The 18,580-nt window shown below is 31.7% G+C and overlaps 5 protein-coding genes across 5 annotated transcripts; 3 read left to right on the top strand and 2 right to left on the bottom strand.

Annotated features, from left to right (window-relative positions):
* Nucleotides 1–171: 171 nt before the first annotated feature.
* On the top strand, nucleotides 172–1,949 carry DFA_11174 (uncharacterized protein; the record flags this gene model as incomplete). Its single annotated transcript, XM_004350067.1, has 2 exons — nucleotides 172–789; nucleotides 870–1,949. 2 exons carry the CDS (start codon nucleotides 172–174, stop codon nucleotides 1,947–1,949), a joined length of 1,698 nt encoding a protein of 565 aa, XP_004350117.1.
* Nucleotides 1,950–2,036: 87 nt separating this feature from the next.
* Nucleotides 2,037–3,412, bottom strand: DFA_11173 (uncharacterized protein; the record flags this gene model as incomplete). Its single annotated transcript, XM_004350066.1, has 2 exons — nucleotides 2,037–3,118; nucleotides 3,388–3,412. 2 exons carry the CDS (start codon nucleotides 3,410–3,412, stop codon nucleotides 2,037–2,039), a joined length of 1,107 nt encoding a protein of 368 aa, XP_004350116.1.
* Nucleotides 3,413–3,911: 499 nt separating this feature from the next.
* On the top strand, nucleotides 3,912–8,137 carry DFA_11172 (uncharacterized protein; the record flags this gene model as incomplete). The annotated part of the gene is made up of 3 exons (XM_004350065.1): nucleotides 3,912–4,718; nucleotides 4,784–4,953; nucleotides 5,023–8,137. 3 exons carry the CDS (start codon nucleotides 3,912–3,914, stop codon nucleotides 8,135–8,137), a joined length of 4,092 nt encoding a protein of 1,363 aa, XP_004350115.1.
* A 275-nt stretch (nucleotides 8,138–8,412) lies between these two features.
* Nucleotides 8,413–9,608, bottom strand: DFA_11171 (IST1-like protein; the record flags this gene model as incomplete). Its single annotated transcript, XM_004350064.1, has 3 exons — nucleotides 8,413–9,181; nucleotides 9,264–9,500; nucleotides 9,571–9,608. 3 exons carry the CDS (start codon nucleotides 9,606–9,608, stop codon nucleotides 8,413–8,415), a joined length of 1,044 nt encoding a protein of 347 aa, XP_004350114.1.
* Nucleotides 9,609–10,565: 957 nt separating this feature from the next.
* On the top strand, nucleotides 10,566–18,187 carry DFA_11170 (polyketide synthase; the record flags this gene model as incomplete). Its single annotated transcript, XM_004350063.1, has 5 exons — nucleotides 10,566–10,610; nucleotides 10,979–12,320; nucleotides 12,381–12,939; nucleotides 13,012–16,148; nucleotides 16,218–18,187. 5 exons carry the CDS (start codon nucleotides 10,566–10,568, stop codon nucleotides 18,185–18,187), a joined length of 7,053 nt encoding a protein of 2,350 aa, XP_004350113.1.
* Nucleotides 18,188–18,580: the final 393 nt, after the last annotated feature.

Here is an 18,580-nt window from a genome sequence, read left to right as displayed (position 1 = left end):
AATAGACACCAGAGTGTTCACCTGAGAATTTGGTAGATTTACTATTCGTCATGGTGGATGAATTTAATGTTTGGTTGTACCTTTTTTTTTTTTTTTGAGCTTCACAACTACTTAATGGATCTCTAGAGATAAGATAAATAGAGAGAGACAGATGGTGAAGGTTCGGTTTAAATGAGCGATATTAAAGACATACAACAAGATAGTAATAGTAGTATTGGTGGTAGTAGTAGTAATAGTAGTATATTATCATTATTATTAAAAAAATCATATGAATTTACAAGTAATCAAAAGCTTAGGTGTTTGGGATCAGGATCATTTGGACGTGTGGTGTTGGTAGAGTACCAAACTACAAAATATGCTCTAAAGTACTTTAAAAGAAAGGAAGATGCAAAGAAAGAGGTGATGGCATTGGACTGCATATACGAACTGACCGACCTTTCGAAATGGCAACACATTGGCCATACAAACATTGTACGATACTATGGTCAATGTAAATACAATGGAAAAGAGGCAATCCTTTTAGAATGGGTTACTCGTGGTAGTTTGTGGGAGACAATGACGGTACACTATGCTTCATTGACATGTGATCGTATCATTCATATTCTTCAAGGTATTGCACGAGGTGTATTGGCTTTGCACGAGTTAAACATGTTTCATCGGGACTTGAAACCTGGTAATGTCCTCCTAGACAATGACTACAATGCAAAGATTACTGATTTTAACACTACCAAAAAAGTACAAGATGATAATAATACTAAAAATGTTGGTTCTGATCTATTTATTGCTGATGTAAGACAAATAATAATAATATGAAAATAGTAAATAGATGCATATAAATATTAACAATTAAAAATAATGTTATGTTGTAGGAAGTTAGAAGAAGTAGAAGATATACAAAGGCAGTGGATGTATATAGTTTTGGAATGATATGTGTATGCTTTTTAAATATAAAACCATTTGTAATGATTAATGATACTAATAACAACAACAACAACAACGAAATATACGATATTATAAATAATAATAATGACAACAATAACAACAAATTGATAGATTTGATAAAAAGATGTATATCAAAAGAAGAAGATAAAAGACCAACATTTAAAATGATATTGGATGATTTAAAAGATATCAAAGAGGATATAAATGTTTTGGATTTTATGTCAAATGCTATCATTGGAAACAATGACTTTATGGAAATGTATCAAGCAAGAGGAAAAGTAAAAGAAATGAAGATAGATTCGTGGAGAGTATCTATTCCAGTTGATACTCGACCTTTGGATCCATTTATTTCAATGCTTGGACAAAATAATGTAGTTTTGGTAACTGGTGAGAAGAAAAGTGGAAAATCATTCTTTGTTCATAGGTATTGGAAAACAATGACTAAAGAAGGTAAAAAAATAATACCAATCATAAATGACGATTGGAAATCAATTAAATCAATCATTGAATCTGTAAAAATTGCACACACGGCTACAAGTGACTTGGAATTGGCAAATGGTTGTTTAGAATTATTTAAATTGTGCAAGACATCAAGACACAACTTTATATTCATATTTAACAAATTAAAAGAGTTACCTCCTATTGACATTTTCCGACAACTGCCATCTAATATAAAGGTGGTAATAGTAAAGAGAAAGGTCATGTCTAATACAACATGGTTGGATGAATTGAAAACGGTAGGATGTGCAGTTGACCAATACCATTTAAACCTTTTATCAAAAGAGGAAATAGAATCATTTATTGAAACCAATCACAAGAACCTACCAAAGATTCATCTTACAATGAGATATATCATTGGTCCCAAAGTGCTTGGTAGTATGATTGATCTATTCCAAAAAGAAAAGAGTAAAGGTCGATTAATATCTTTTGAAAAGGTATTGATTCAAAATGATACAACAACCATTGGTGCATCATTATCATCCCTTCACCTACCACCAGAACTTTAGATTAGATAATAATAAATTCAACAAAGATTTATTTATTTATTTATTAGATAATATTACAATTTTGGTTAATTAATTAATTAAGTTTACTTAATACATGCTTGTAGCAGATGTATAGTATGCACGAATCATATAATTAGGAAGACCAATTAAAAGGTCGGCTCTATAGATACCGACACCTCCAATTCCTAAACCTTTGATTTTTTGGTAGATTGATGATGGTGACTCGTATTGGTATTGAATGATTGTCATGGCACTGCTGGTGGGGATTACGTTGACATAGGGTGTTTGAGAGGTTGATGTGATGCCATCACTTGCCATAAAGGCAGAGTTGACAATTTGGTAGAGTTGGTTGTTTCCAACAGATGGTGGCCAATTAGGGGTGGGTGTGTAGGAACAGGTAGCACCGTATATACCGTCGCTCATAGGGTTACAAGTTTGAAAATAGGCGTAGAGTGGGAGACCTACTATAACCATTCCTGGATGATTAACATTTTTCTTCCAATTACTAATACCTCGACGAACAGAAGAATAAGGTGCATTTGATTGAAGTACTCCATCATTACCACCCATATCATAACACATTACAAAGTAATAATCTGTATAATCTGTATTCCATTGGGATTGGTCATAGTCACATGGAACAGCAATTGATACTATATAGGTGTCCTGAACACTTTTAGCATAGTTGTAAATACTTTTCATCCAATTATTCTTGAATGTACTAGGGTTGACATATTCAGTGCTACCTTCCATATCAATGTTATAGCCATCTGCACCCATTTGAGTAACCAATGCTATATCATCAATATATCCATTATTAGCCATATACTCTACACATGGATAATTGCCATTGTATACACCACCGCAATCTATACTTGTCCAGTGATGTACTTGAGCATTATTCAAATGAGCTACACATATCAACAAGGCAAGAGCATCCAAATCCGTCCAACCACCAAAGTAAGTGATAATGACACTATTATTTTGCAACAACAACGAAGCTTGATTGGTAGTGTTAAAGTAGTAGTCTATATCATATACAGCAATATAAGAAAAGACCATCTTCTCATTATAGTCAATAGTAGGTGTGGAGACAATACTACCACATAGTGGCGCAGTTTGACACACCATCGGTAGATTAGGATTGTTGGTACAATGGTATGCATCGACTTTTGAAATTGAAAATAAGCTGCTGTATATTAGACCAAATAAAAAGAAATAAGTTATTATTTGATGCATGATTACTCGTATTTGTTGTGATATGTTACAACAATTCTAATCAGTCCTACTACAAAAGATATCTTTCAAAAAAAAAAGATATTTTTAATTTTTTTATTTAATATAATGATATCTGGTAATAGATCTATCTATCTGTCTATCTTTTACAAACACAGGAAACTGAATACCTTTTTCCATCGGATACATCTATATTTCCTACAATAAAGACATTGACGGAATGACATGGGTGCCAAAGAGAGTAACCCTCACCTTTGTCAAAAAAGGGATTGGTGATCGGATATGGAGTTTAAAATTAGATGCGAACCACTGGATATTTACTATTGAATGGTTAGGAGGGACCAAAACAAAAAGATGTTGGAGAGATCTAGAACCTCTAACCAAAGTTTGAATATAGATCATCAAATTACCAAATCTAGAAAATGGTAATACACACGTTTAGAGGGGGGGGGGTTGATTTGAGAGGATATAATGTCGATTTGGGGAGGAGTCCTCCATTTTCATCGTGAGAATGTACAGAAAAAGTACTCCTTTTGGTCCACCACCAAACGCCAGAAATTGTTATATAGAGGGAAAATATATTTTCGTAAACTGTTGGTTCATTTTTGAAGTTCAAAAATTGCTGTGGTTTTAGTAGGTTGATATTATTCGAATCGATTGATTTGGTCTTTACACCTGAAATGTCGAATAATACGATAATATATTATGTATTCATAACAAAGAAGAATGATATCATCAACAACATCAAAAGAGAATGATGATAATAACGTTGTTGTTTTATCAGAAGATCTTGATGATCAAGCTGCACAAACCATAATGTTTTATGACACTGGAATGATTGTCGGTCAAGGTGCACACAGTATCATTACCAAAGCAATAACAACAACAACAACATATCATCATCAACAAGAAGAGCCAACAACAACAACAACATATGTCATTAAATCACAGAATAATCAGTCAACTAGTTTGATGATGAACAGTAGCAATAGATTAATCTATAACAATGAAAAGTCAATCTATGAATATATTTATTCAAACAACAACAATGCTATTGTAAATGAACATTTACTAAAGTATTATGGAGTTGTAAAGAATCGGTTTGGTCAAGAATCAATGGTATTGGAGGGTATGAAAGGTTCTCTGTATGATATTATGTTATCTAAACAACTACAATCTAAACAAAGAGGATTGAATAAAAGCAACAATAACAACAATAATAATAATACACCGTCATCATCATTGTACACTGCAAAAGAAATATTGACAATACTTAAAACAGTGTCAAAGACAATGATATATCTACATGGTATCAATATCATTCACTGTGATATTAAACCAAGCAATATATTTATATCATCAAGTGGACAAGTTAAAATTGGTGATTTTGGAATATCCTATTGTAATATTCCAATAAAGTATTATGGTAAAACAGGTAGTGGTGGCCAACACAATACAACACCTCCACCTTCACCCAACTTTTTAAAAGATTTAGATTTACCTCTTAGAGGTACACCTGGTTATTGTGCACCTGTAAGTTGTTACTAGACTAGACTAGACTAGACTATAATCATATCTAATATATTTCACATTTATAGGAGATTAAAAAGGAATCTAACTTTTTTAATGAAAAGGTAGATGTTTATAGTTTTGGTGTAATGATGTTTACTTTGATTTCAAATCAACCAATTGTAGATAGTAATTATGACATTCAAAAATCAATTCCAAAACATTGGGAAAAACAATATAAAGATTTATTATCTAAATGGTAAGTAAATCAAAAAAGAAAGAAATAATAATGATTTATTTATTAATTTATTTAATTAATTATTTTTAGTATATCAAATCAACCAGAGAAAAGACCATCATTTAAAATAATTTTAAATTCATTAAAACAAATGATTAAATCAAATCGGGTAGTGGACGCATTACAAGAGACGATGGAATCTGCTTTAAAATGTCCTATACAAATGATGATCAAGAAAAATTCACTTCGAGTATTGGAGCAATTGGATGAATACCACTCGGGTAACCTCTTTTACGATTGGAATGGAAACATTCAAGCTATAGACAAGGCATTTGAAAAGAGTAGGATTGTTCTTTTAAATGGGATTGCGGGTACCGGTAAAACCACACATGCCTACAATTACTGTACACAATCTGAAAAGCTAAACAAATTCATTCCCATTTGGATTAATGCCGAGATTATAGATGGCATTCAATCGGTGTTTGGTAAACTTGCCAATAGACTACATTTTCATCAAGACAACAATAATCCAATCATGCTTGCTCGAAAGATTTATACAACTATGTACAACAACTATTATCGGTCATCTTCATCCTCATCCTCTTCATCTTTGACCAACTTTTTATTTATTTTTGATAATGTATTATACGACCAAACTATTATTGACACTTATTTCAACCTTCAAACTATCCCTACCAACATTTATTTCCTAATTACTTCTCGATTTGATATTTCACCTTTATTTCAACAAAATAATAATAATCAAAATCAATCATTGGTAATGATTAGAAATGAATTATTGACTGATGAACAATCAATTAAATTCATCCGATATACATTGGAACAATACGAAAAACAGATTGGAATAGATATAACAATACAAGGTGATGAACCTGTTGAAATTCACAATTTCGATATTCGAACACCACTTTCACTCTCATTGTTACTATCACAATACAAAAACAAACTATTGACCTTGTACAATCAACCCTCTTCCTCTCCAATATCTCCATCATCCACTTCCACTTCTTATCTTCATATATTTGGTGTTTCAAGTGCACTATTACCAGGTTTGGGACAAAGTACTCCAGATACTTCATCATCATCTTTTACATCAAACAGTTCATCTAGTTTTACAAGTAGTACTAGTATTGAAAGTTTTGATACAACACCATACTCGACACCAAAACAACAAAGACGAGGAGGACAAAAAAAAGTAGAGGCAGAAACATCCCCATTATTCACTTGGACATCACTTACTCCTCCAACATTTAGTCAATTTCTACAAAAACTATCTGCCAACAAGAAAAAGGATATTGGATTGGAAAAAACATTACAACGAGTAATTTATCGAAAGATTCAAAAGAAATATCCAAATGCTTTTAAATTACTATTGGCTATATCATTCCTCTATGGAGAATATATAGATGTTCAATTATTATCGACATTTAATTATTTGGATCAAGACACATTACAACAAGATATCCAACATTTGGCAATACTCTCTGTTGTTACAATTGTCAATAATGAAGTTGATGATGATGATATGGATCAACAAGAAGAACTATTTGGAATGACTGGAATTAGAATACATCCAACTATTCAAGAGATGGTTAGGAAAAAACAATTGGCACAAATGATCAACCCAAAAAAAATTAGTGGTAAAGAGTGTCTAGAAATGATTGAAAGTATTGCATATCATTTAAACAATCAATCACCAATCCACCACCAACAACTAAATGTTCAACAAGTAGTCATATCTGATCATTTCAACAGTCTATTTCCACGTTCCATTTATAAATTTATATTACCTTGTATTATTTATTTTTTAAATTATACAAATAATGATCCAACCATTAAACAACAAACCGAAGATACTAATAATAATAATAATAATAATAATAATAATAATAATAATAATAATAATAATAATAATAATAATAATAATAATAGTATAAAATTTAATCAAAATATATTGGCAAGTTTATTTACAAAAACTGGATATTATTATTATCAACAACACCAACAACAATTAAATCAGCAACAATTCAATAATAACAGTCAGTCGGAACAAGTGGTTCTTCCATTCACTACTCCATTACTCTATTTTGAAATGTCACTTTATATTTACAAACAAATGTATAATAATCAAAAAGACCAAAAGGAAGCATTTTTAAATATGATATCAGGATGTATAACAATGGGAGAGTATTATAGAGTTTCCCAAAAACGTAGTTATCCATTAGCATTGGATTTACACATCAAAACAAAAATAATGTTGGAAGATCAATTACAATTAATCAAACCGAAAAAGAAAAAGAAATCCAACAACCAGACTCACCTTACGCTACACCAACAACAACAACAGAATCAATACATTATACAACTAACATTAAATATATCAGAACAATACAATAGAGTTGGATTATGTTATTTTGGAATGGCAAGTCATTTATTGGCTCAACAATCATTTGCAACAAGTCCAACCACCCAAACCAACCGAATCACCTACTTACATCAATCCATTGAATATTATCAAGAATCTTTACATATTTTAAAAAATATGTCCAAAAATAATAATAACACTCATTCACCAGAAATACAAAAAGAGATTTTAAATGGTGTATCTTTGACATTGAAAAATATTGGATTGTCTTATTTGGATTTAATGGATTATGGTAATGGATTGGAATACCTTGAACAAGTATTAAATATTTATAATACGCGATCAACACCACCTCTAGAGATGGCAGAATTGGTTAGTATTATAGCAAGTTGTTTCAATGACTTGAGAAATTATACCAAAGCATTAGAGTATTTACAAATAGCTCATGACTATTACACACAAGCATTCAACCATAACAATTTCCATGACGAGATTGCATATACCTATAATAACATGGCTCTATGTTATTTAGAGTTGAAAAATACTGATGAATGTATCAAATCATTCCGACAAGCTCGTAGAATTCTTCGTCAACTCTATGGCAAGAATGATCGTCGAGTTGCCAACTTGAACCAAAACATGGGAGAATATTATCAAGAGTTAAAAGAATACAAAATAGCATTATGTTACCTTTACAAAGCAAGAAATGTATATATTCGTCTATACCATCCATTTCTACTTCATCCTGATATAGAATCTGTAAATATTAAAATTAATTCATGTATTTTAAATTTTGTAAATAATCATTATAACAAATAAATCATAATGTGTAATATAAATAATAGTAGTATTTGTTATTGTATTTTTATAATTAATAAAATATTTTAATCTTTATTAAATTATATAAGTAATGGTATTGGTATTTGGATTTGGTTTCTTTTTTAAAAAAAATTATACAACATATGATTTGATCATATGTAAATTTGGAGTTTAGATGAGGAGGATTAAATGTAAATGTATATATTAAAAAAATAAATAAAATGTATTTTATCGGTTATAGTAAATAAATAAATATTATTATTGATTATGTTGAATTAATAATGATCATTATTTTGTCTTCTTAATGCATCAAATCTTGCAGTTAAATCGTCAAAATCTGGATATTGATTATTACTATTGGATGGTTGTGGTGGTGGTGCAGATGAAAAAGAAGTTGGAGGAGAAGGAAGATTCATGATATTAAAATTTTGATTGTTGCTTTGATTCGATACAAAGTTTGGTGATGAAGATGTGGCTGAAATACTAAGGTGAGATGATCCATACTGTGGTGGTGAAGGGAATTGAGGTTGTGATGAAGTTCTATTAATTGGTTGTTGTTGGGGAGCCTGAGGGAACTGTGGAGAGGCTGTATATGCTGGTGGAGGTGGTTGATAGTGTTGTGGAGCTACCAAGGTTGGAAAAGGTGGTGGTGCTAAAGTGGATTGTGGTGGAGGTGCCATTGGTGCCATTGGATTAAGCATCATTTGTTGTGGAGGAGCAACTGCTAGTTGTTGTGGAGGAGCAGCTATATAGGTTGGTGAAACGGCCGTTACAATCGGATCAACCTGCCAATCTACATGAAACTCACATGCAATGTCATTGAGATTCTTGAATATGAGGAATGGCTCTGGTGTCACATATGACAGTTTATGCACAATCTTTGGATTGACGTGAGTCTGACACTGACAGTTGACCTCGTTTTCCAATGCCTTGCCATACTTGGCGCACAATTGTTTCTTGATCAACTCCAACTCTGGGATTTGTACTCTTTGACTTGCATAAATCAATGTATAAATAGCTTCTTTAATTTCATCTGGAATTGAACTAGAATTCAAAAAATAGATTAATATTTATGAATCATTCTTTTTCTTCTTCTTTTTCTTCCTTCTCTATTTTGTTTGTTTACCTTGATGCACTGATTAAACCTAATCTAGTAAAGACCAATTCACAGAGTACTTCTATAATATTAAAACATTCGATTAGGTTCTCGTCTCTAATCACAGTTTCAACACGAATTCTTGCACTCTCCTCGTTACGGTTTCTCAACAACTCTGCTATATGTCTCTTTTCATCTTTGACAAGATTTGCCTTCTTTGTCTTTTGTATCTGTATTCTGCTAACAGCCAATTTTAATTGAACCTTGCTAAATGATAATAGATTAGATTAGAAATCATTGCATCGTGTCCCCCTGACAAACAATTGTAATTACATACCATCTATGCGGATCAAAATGAGGACCAAAACAAAACATATTATAATTTATTCTTCTTTTTGTGTATTTATATAGTGCCAACCAATAAATCTTATAACAATTGTTGTTGTTGTTGTTGTTGCTTTTCGATTATGATATATTAATTTAAACTTGATAGAGAAAGTAGTCTTTTTGATTTCTTGATTACACACGACTATTATTACAATGTTCTATGTTCTATGTTCTATTCTATGATGATATCTATTACTATCTATCTCTGTATGTTATGTCTATCTATCTTTTAAAAACAAATACTACAATGCAGGGCATGCACAATAAAACACAAATTTGGGTGTTCTCAGTTTTTTCAGGCTGAGTTTAAATTTTTAAAACCTTGTCCTAGGTTTCAAGGCTTGCGCTCTTGGGTTGTTTGGTGTAGAGTCCCAAGTCCCTAAAATCAAAGGGTGAGTATTCAAAATCAGTTTTCATCAGATAATCATTAAAATAATAACCTTTTATCATCACGATAATTATAGAAACAATGAACGCATAACGCAAACTTTGTTTGTAGGCAGGTTTAATAACTTTCTTTCGATGGACAAGTTGATCGACTCTTTAAAAGCAAAAAAAAAGAAAAAAGAAAAGATATTTATTTTTTCAAAGATTAAATCCCTCTTCACAAATTGACTAATAATAATAATAATAATATACTTGATTGATTGATTGAATGAATACTTGCAGTACTTCAAAATAAGAAAGATATATTTCCTTTTAAGGCTTGATTGATTATTTAGTTAGGCCAGTTTAGTTGGTCAAATCGGTAATTTTCAAAAACAAAAGATGATAAACAAACAACAAACTCACATACACACTATTTCCTATTTGGTAAGATGTGACGATTAGTAAATCAATCAGCACTTTAAGATAGGGTGTGTGCTGTTGGTTGTAATCTTGTCCCATGGTTTGGGGGTGTTGGAACTGTGTGTTGGGTAGATGTATATGGTATATATGGTATATATGATAGTAAACTACAGACAGCAAAGCAAAGCAAAGCAAAGCAAAGTATAACTTTAACTCTACCTTACCTACCCTTACTTATAAAGTGCTGATTGATTTACTAATCGTCACATCTTACCAAATAGGAAATAGTGTGTATGTGAGTTTGTTGTTTGTTTATCTCTTTTGTTCCCAATAATAAAATCCGATCATCATATAATCAACAACTTGTTGTTCTTTAAATTGGCTAGAGATTACACCTGCGGTTTGGTATAAATACAACAACCATATACAACAATATATTATATATAAATAACAACCTATAACATTCTGTCTTTATCTGTCTTTTATCATTTATTAGACATTCATTCTCTTTCTCAACTTCTTCTTCTTCTTCATCTTTATCCTCTTCCTCATCCTCTTCTTTGTAAAAGACAATGAATAATAAACAACAAAAACTAGATGATGATATTGCAATTGTTGGTATTGGATGTAGATTACCTGGTGGATCAAGAACACCACAACAATTCTATGATCAGTTAATCCAAGGTTTGGATGGTATCACAACCGTCACACCAGACAGATGGTCAAAATCATACTGTGACCAAGGGTTTATCGTGACTGATAGAGCTGGTTTCTTAGATATGACCGAATGGACTCATTTTGATCGTCAGTTCTTTAGATCTCTCTCTGCCGATGCCCAGGTCATGGATCCTCAAATGCGTCTCTTTGTCTCGGTTGTTTGGGAAGCATTGGAAGACGCTCGCATAGACCCTGCATCAATAAGAGGTTCTAACACATCGGTATTCATAGGTCAGATGTTTGACTCTAACTCTTCTATGCAGAGTCATGAAATCACAACGATGAAGCCGATTCTCAGAGCAGGCAGATCAGACACTGCACTCAAGGTAGCCTATCAATTTGATTTTCGTGGTCCTGCTTTGTCGGTAGACACGGCATGCTCATCATCGTTGATTGGTATATTGCAAGGTATCGACACTCTTCGTAGTGGTGAAAGCGATATATCTATCTGCGGTGGGATGAATGCGTTTATTGAACCGACCGTATCAATACATTTTACTCAATTGGGGTTGATTGGAAAGTCTGGTAAATGTGCATCCTTTGACTCGTCAGTTGACGGATATGTACGTAGTGAAGGTGTTGGTGTAGTTGTTCTCAAGCGATTGTCAAAGGCAATTGAGGATAATGACAATATCTACTGTGTCATCAAAGGAGGTAATTGTAATGCCGACGGTAATTTTGAAAAGACATCTCCCACTGCTCCATCACATGCTGCTCAACAGGTCAATACCAAAACTGCACTTGCCAAGACTAGACTATTACCATCTGACATTTACTATGTCGAATGTCACGGTACTGGAACACCCACTGGTGATCCCCTAGAAGTACAAGGTATTGCAGGTGTATTTGGTCCATCAAGTACCAAAGAGCAACCAATCCGAATAGGATCCGTCAAAAGTAACATTGGTCACACCGAAAGTACTGCCGGTGTTGCATCTATCATCAAATGTGCAATGATGCTCAAGAATAGAATGTTAATCAAGAATATCAATTTTAAAGAATTAAATCCAAAGATTGATCTATTGGATGGAAAAATTAAAATTGTTTTGGAAAATGAACCTCTTCCAAACAATAGAGTAATCAGAATGGGAATCAACTCATTTGGTTTAACTGGTAGTAATTCTCATATCATTGTTGAAGAATATAAACAAAAACTATCCAATAATAATAATCATAATAATAATCATTCAAATGGTATGTTCAAATATATATTTATTTATTCGTTTCTAATTTAATTCTTTTTTTTTTTTTTAGATTTATCAAATTTAGATTATTTAATACCATTTTCAGCAAATAGTCAAAAATCATTAGATTCATATATTGATATGATCAAGAATAATGTTGAATCTTTTAAAGATAAAATGATATTTGAAGATTTTGTTAGATATCAATCGCAATCTACCAATCATCCAGTTTGTAAAAAATTGATTGTTGCCAAGGATTGGGATTCATTTTCATTTCCATCGACCACTGTCTATGAAAAACAACAAACATTTGTATCGAGCATGTCACAATTAAATCATACGGCAAACAAACCAATAGTGATGGTATTTTGTGGTCAAGGTGCACAATGGAGTGGAATGGGGGATAAACTATACGATCACTACAAAGTATTTAGAGATTCTGTTGATCATGTCGATCATTTACTCTATCAACATTATCAATATTCAATCATTACAAAGCTAAGACAAAGCAATGAAAAAGAAATTCATCATCCAATTCTTGCTCAACCATCAACTTTTATTATTCAAGTAGCATTGGTTAAATTATATCAATATTTTGGTATTATTCCTTCAATTGTTGTTGGTCATAGGTAAAGTTTAAAGAAAAGAAATGATTAAAAAATATATTTATAATTATTAATTCATATTTATATTTATTTTAGTTTTGGAGATATAACAGCAGCATGGTGTTCAGGAATTATATCATTAGAAGAAGCTGTTAGAATTGTTTATCTTAGAAGTGTAGCTCAAAATACAACTATTGGAAGTGGAAGAATGTTGGCAGTATCATTATCATTTGAAAAGTATAAAGAAAGATTCTCTCAACAATCATATGAATCTATTGAATTGGCATGCTATAATTCATCAGATTCAATTGTATTGTCAGGTGATCAAGAACAACTAGAATCAATCAATCAACAACTCAAAGATGATAATATATTTAGTGCATTCCTTGGAACACCATGTTCATTCCATTCATCGAAACAAGAATCAACCAAAGATTTTATATTTAATCATTTGCAAAATAATATTAAATACCAATGTGATAAACCAATCATTCCATACTTTTCAACAACCACTTCACAACAAATCAAATCATCATCTGAATTTAATGCACAATACATTTATGATAATCTAAGAAACCCGGTATTATTTCAACAATCAATTAATAATATCAATCAATTTATAAATAATAATCAAGAATATATTTATTTAGAGATTGCACCACATTCAACATTATCATTTTATTTAAAGACATTATTATCTCAACAACAACAAAAATCACCAACCACTATATTGTCGCCATTAAATAGAAAAAAGGATCAAGTTGAATCAATTCAATCATGTTTATCACAACTTTATTTTAATGGTGTCAATGTTGATTTTAAAAATCAATTAACAAGTGAAAAAGATAACCAATGGAAAGATAGAACAAGATATTTACCAAGATATCAATGGGATGCGGAATATTTGTGGTATGAACAACCAACATTTAAAAAGATTAGATTGGAAGGAACTTCAACAACACTGCTTGGAATATGTGGTGATAGTGAATCACTTCTCACCTTTGAATCAACGATTGATCTGGCAAGACCATCATATCAATATTTAAAAGGTCACAAAGTAAAAGGAAAATATCTATTTCCAGGAGCTGGATACATTGAAAACATTATCAATGCATTCCCAAACAAAGATATTCATATCCATCACCTTGAATTCATCGCGCCATTCTTTCTCAAAGAAGGCTCACCGTCAAGATTAAAATCGTCATTTATTTCATCATCGTCAACCGATTATCAAGTTGTATTCCAATATTATGATGATAAAGTATCTAAATGGATTAAATCATCAGTTGGAAGATTATCAATCAAGAATCCCCAAGTTCAAGACAAGTCATTCAAGTATGATAATGTTGAACAATTGAAACAAAAATCTTACAATATTGCAACAATGACACAAACAGATGTTTATGAAAAATTGGCAAAAGTAGGATTATTGTATGGTGAAACATTCCGTCGAGTCAAACAAATATCATTTAATCAAAATGGTTTTATTTTATCTGAAATCGAGTGTTGTGCAAGAAACCATTTTGAAGAATCAAATACTGTATTGAATGCGTCGGTGTTGGACTGTATTCTTCATTCCAATCTTGTTCAATTCAAAGGTGAACATCAAAAGTGTGAAGTTGTATTTGACAGAGTTGAAGATTTCCACATCTCATCCAATCATGTTCCCAAACATCCTTGTCACACTCTATTCAACATTGCAAAACCATCACTAAAGACAAAAGATAGACAACAACGAGGAAATGAATTTAAAGGATCGATTGATATCATTGATCAAGATGGAAACATTATTATCAAATGTAAAACAATCATTTGTACATCATTGACCAAAGTAGTAAAAACTCATCAAGCCAAACATCCATCAAAATTCATCAAACAATCAATTTATCAACCAAAGAATTCTCCTTCAAACAATATTGGTTCAGTCAATCAGGATAATGTTTTTGAATATTTGGAAAGATTTATAAAGTCTGCATCATCAACACATAAAATCATTAGAGTATTGGATTTTACTCTAAATGAATTAATAACTTTTGATTTCTTGAGATGTTGTTTCTCTTGTTTGGATTCTAATCAATCTTCTACGATTATTGATTTTACCACGCAAGAGGTCTCAATCTCTTTGGACTTTGTCAAAAAGGATAACTTGTTTTTTAAATTCTATCAAGACTATAACCCATCATTTTCATTAGATGATCAAGGTTTCCTTTCAAATAGTTTTGATCTTGTATTGTTGTCATTGGATCTTGTCCAAAACAATAAGAATTTGACATTGGAACTATGCCAACTATTAAATCCAAATGGTCAACTCGTATTCATCGACAATTATTCAGCACCAGATGAAAATAGAGATTCATTAATCGATACTATCAAATCATCTAAACTCAATATACTTCAACATACTATCAATCAAACTCAAAGTGATCAAATAATGTTAATTTGTCAAAAAGATTCAATTGAAGAAACTAAAATTGAATCCTTTGATCATTTATTATTTATTACTCCAAGTTTGTCCTCATCCACTTCTTCCCCCTCTTCATTATTATTAGCAAGATTAATTGAACAATCAAAACAACAATTTAATAATAATAATAATATTAGTTTATTCTCAGTTGATGATATTATGGATGAAACTAAATATCAAATATTATTAGATTCAATTTCATTTAATAAGGATCATAATACTCAAGTAGCAATTATATATTTAGAATCAATTGAAGAAATGAAAATTGATAATTTAGAATTAAAATCAATGCAATTAATTAGATTACACCAAATCATTAGAAAGGAGCAATTACCAATCAAATTAATAACATTGATAGCAAGTCAATTGAATCATTGTTTGATTCCAATATGTAGAGAGTATCAGCGTCCATCTGGACTATTCATGTTTGACTCTATTTCAATCACGATGGATGATCAATGTACCAATCAAATTTCACTCTCTCAAATATTACAATATGCCAACCATCAACACATTGGTGAAAAACATGTTAGATTGGATTTTATCAATGACACCATTCAACTATCAATTGAAAGATTTGTTGAAACACCAAATGCATTACCATTGGATGAAAGATTTATTATTACAAACAAACAAGAATCCCGAGTCAAATTTGAAAAGGATTCAAAATATCATCTAAGACCAAAAGTTGAAATATTAAGAGACAATGAAGTTGAAGTTCAAACTAAAGCAGCATCAATTAATTTTAAAGATTTAATGATTTTAGAAGGTAATTTGAAACATTTAATTATATTAAAATCAAATAACAATTTATATTAATTAATTTATTTATTTTTAGGCCGAGTAGATCAAAGATTATTCCCATCTGGTGATGCGAATGATCCTCCATTGGGACAAGATTGTGCAGGTGTTGTAACAAGGATAGGATCAAAGGTTAGTCATTTTAAAGTTGGAGATGAAGTTTATGGTTACTCAGCAGCATCATTTGCATCATCATCACTTGCAAAGGAAGAAGCTTTGATTCACAAACCAAAATATTTATCGTTTGTACAAGCAGCATCTTTACCATTATCAATGGGAACTGCATATTGTGTGTTGTATAAGAAAGCACATATTGAATCGGATCAATCCATTCTTATTCATGGTGCAGCTGGTGGTGTTGGATTGGGAATGTTAAACCTATTGAAACATGGTAAACACCAAGGAAAGATATTTGTAACGGCTGGATCTACCGAAAAGAAGGATTATCTAAAACAACAATATGGAACCTTTATCACGGCCATTCTGTCCTATGACAACTTTACTCAACCCATTCTGGAAATGACTTTTGGAAAAGGTGTCAATTATGTAGTCAATACACTAGACTATACTAGAATGCACGAAAACTTTAAATGTCTCTACAAGAATGGTATTCTCTTTGATTTGTCGGTTGATCAATTCTTCCAAGTGGATGACATCGATATGGGACCATTCAAGTTTGACAAGGGGTATTCTGCATTCCACTATCATCTAAAATTCACACATTATCACAACCAAATAAAGGAATTGATTGCTGAGGGGTTGGAATTACCTCCTATTAAGACTTGGCCATGTCACCAAATCACTCAAGCTTTGGATCATGTCAGATCAAGAAAACATATTGGAAAGGTGGTAGTTGACTTTGAAACGGTGGAAAAAGAAATATTGGAACCAATGTTATTGGAACAAAAGAAACCAATTGAAAGATTACATTATCAACTTGATGGTGTACAAGACACTCTACTCATCACTGGTCAAACTGGTGTAGCTGTAGAATCACTTCAATATATCATTAAACATTCACCCAGACTACGTGATATTATAGTTGTATCTTATTCATCACCAAAATATGAAATTCAATTATTGGTCAATGATATCAAGACTAAATATCAACACGTTCAACTTCACTATTTACAATGTGATATTGGAAATTACAGTCAACTCGCTTCATCCATTCAACAATTATATCAAACACATGGATCGACGATTCGACCAGTCAAATCAGTTATTCATTGTGCAAACAATTATGTCTTTTCATTATCTGATGATTTGACATTGGATGTACATCACAAAGCACTCTCGGCCAAAGCAATTGGAGCTTGGAATCTACACAATCTATTTGAAGAGTTGGGTTGGAAGTTGAACCATTTCCACACAATGTCATCGATGGCTCAATTTACAGGAAGAGAAAGCTTTAGTTACTCGGTTGCCAATTCATTCCTTGATAATCTGGCATTGCACCGTCGTAGTCTTGGATTGAGTGGCACCTCTATTATCTGGGGATCCATTGGGTCGACCGGTAGAGTTGCCATTATCAAGGGATCAAATGAAGGACTAGAATTGGTTGGTTTCAACCTTTTGCCACTTTATACAGTCTATGGTATACTTCGTGCGTCGTTTATCAACCATGACACTCCTTTTACAGTTCTGCAATGTGCATCCTTGTCAACCAAGTTTGTTGCGTCGTCACCAAATCTCTCTCATCTCTTTTGTCTATCATCTGATGTGATTCCAAAACGATCGACCAATATTAATGGTTCCCAACAACAAGACAATATAGAAAACAAGATCCTAGAATTCATTGCAGAGACGTTGTCAATTGAAAAACATTTACTAAATGGTGACACCAAACTAAAAGACTATGGTGTAGACTCTATGATTGCCATTCAAATTAGATCTTGGGTTGAAAGTGAATTTAAGAAATCCAATCTTTTAAATCAAGCTCAAATATCAAATGGAACCATTAATTCAATTACTGAAACTATTAATAGAATTTATCATATTAAATAATTAATTAATTAAATTAAATAAATACACATACATACTATTCCATTACTTGTCTCTCTCTCTATATATACCAACAATCACAATGTATTATCATGAAAGATAGATAGAGAAAGAGAAAGAGAGAGAGAGAGATCAGGACTGTAGAACATTTGTTTGGCGACTGAAATATGTTTTGTCACCAAACAAATGCTCATCAACCGTCAAACATCCAAAGAACAACTTGTCTATACCTATAATTGATGATGATTGGGTTTATTTGAGGTAGAAAGGAAAAGTTGATGATTATTTTATTGCGTTGGTAGTTACTATTCATATCTATATTACCATTTCTCTACTTACGTCTTAGTTCTCCAAAAAGATACTTGCCTCATCAAATGTTCTTTTTTTTGAACCAGC

The sequence above is a fragment of the Cavenderia fasciculata genome (genome assembly GCF_000203815.1).
Source record: "Cavenderia fasciculata unplaced genomic scaffold Scf_EUAJFUG02HR96I-5, whole genome shotgun sequence".
Classification (NCBI taxonomy): Eukaryota; Evosea; class Eumycetozoa; order Acytosteliales; family Cavenderiaceae; genus Cavenderia; species Cavenderia fasciculata.
Note: the sequence above shows the minus strand (reverse complement) of the source record. Positions and strands in the feature narration are given on the sequence as shown.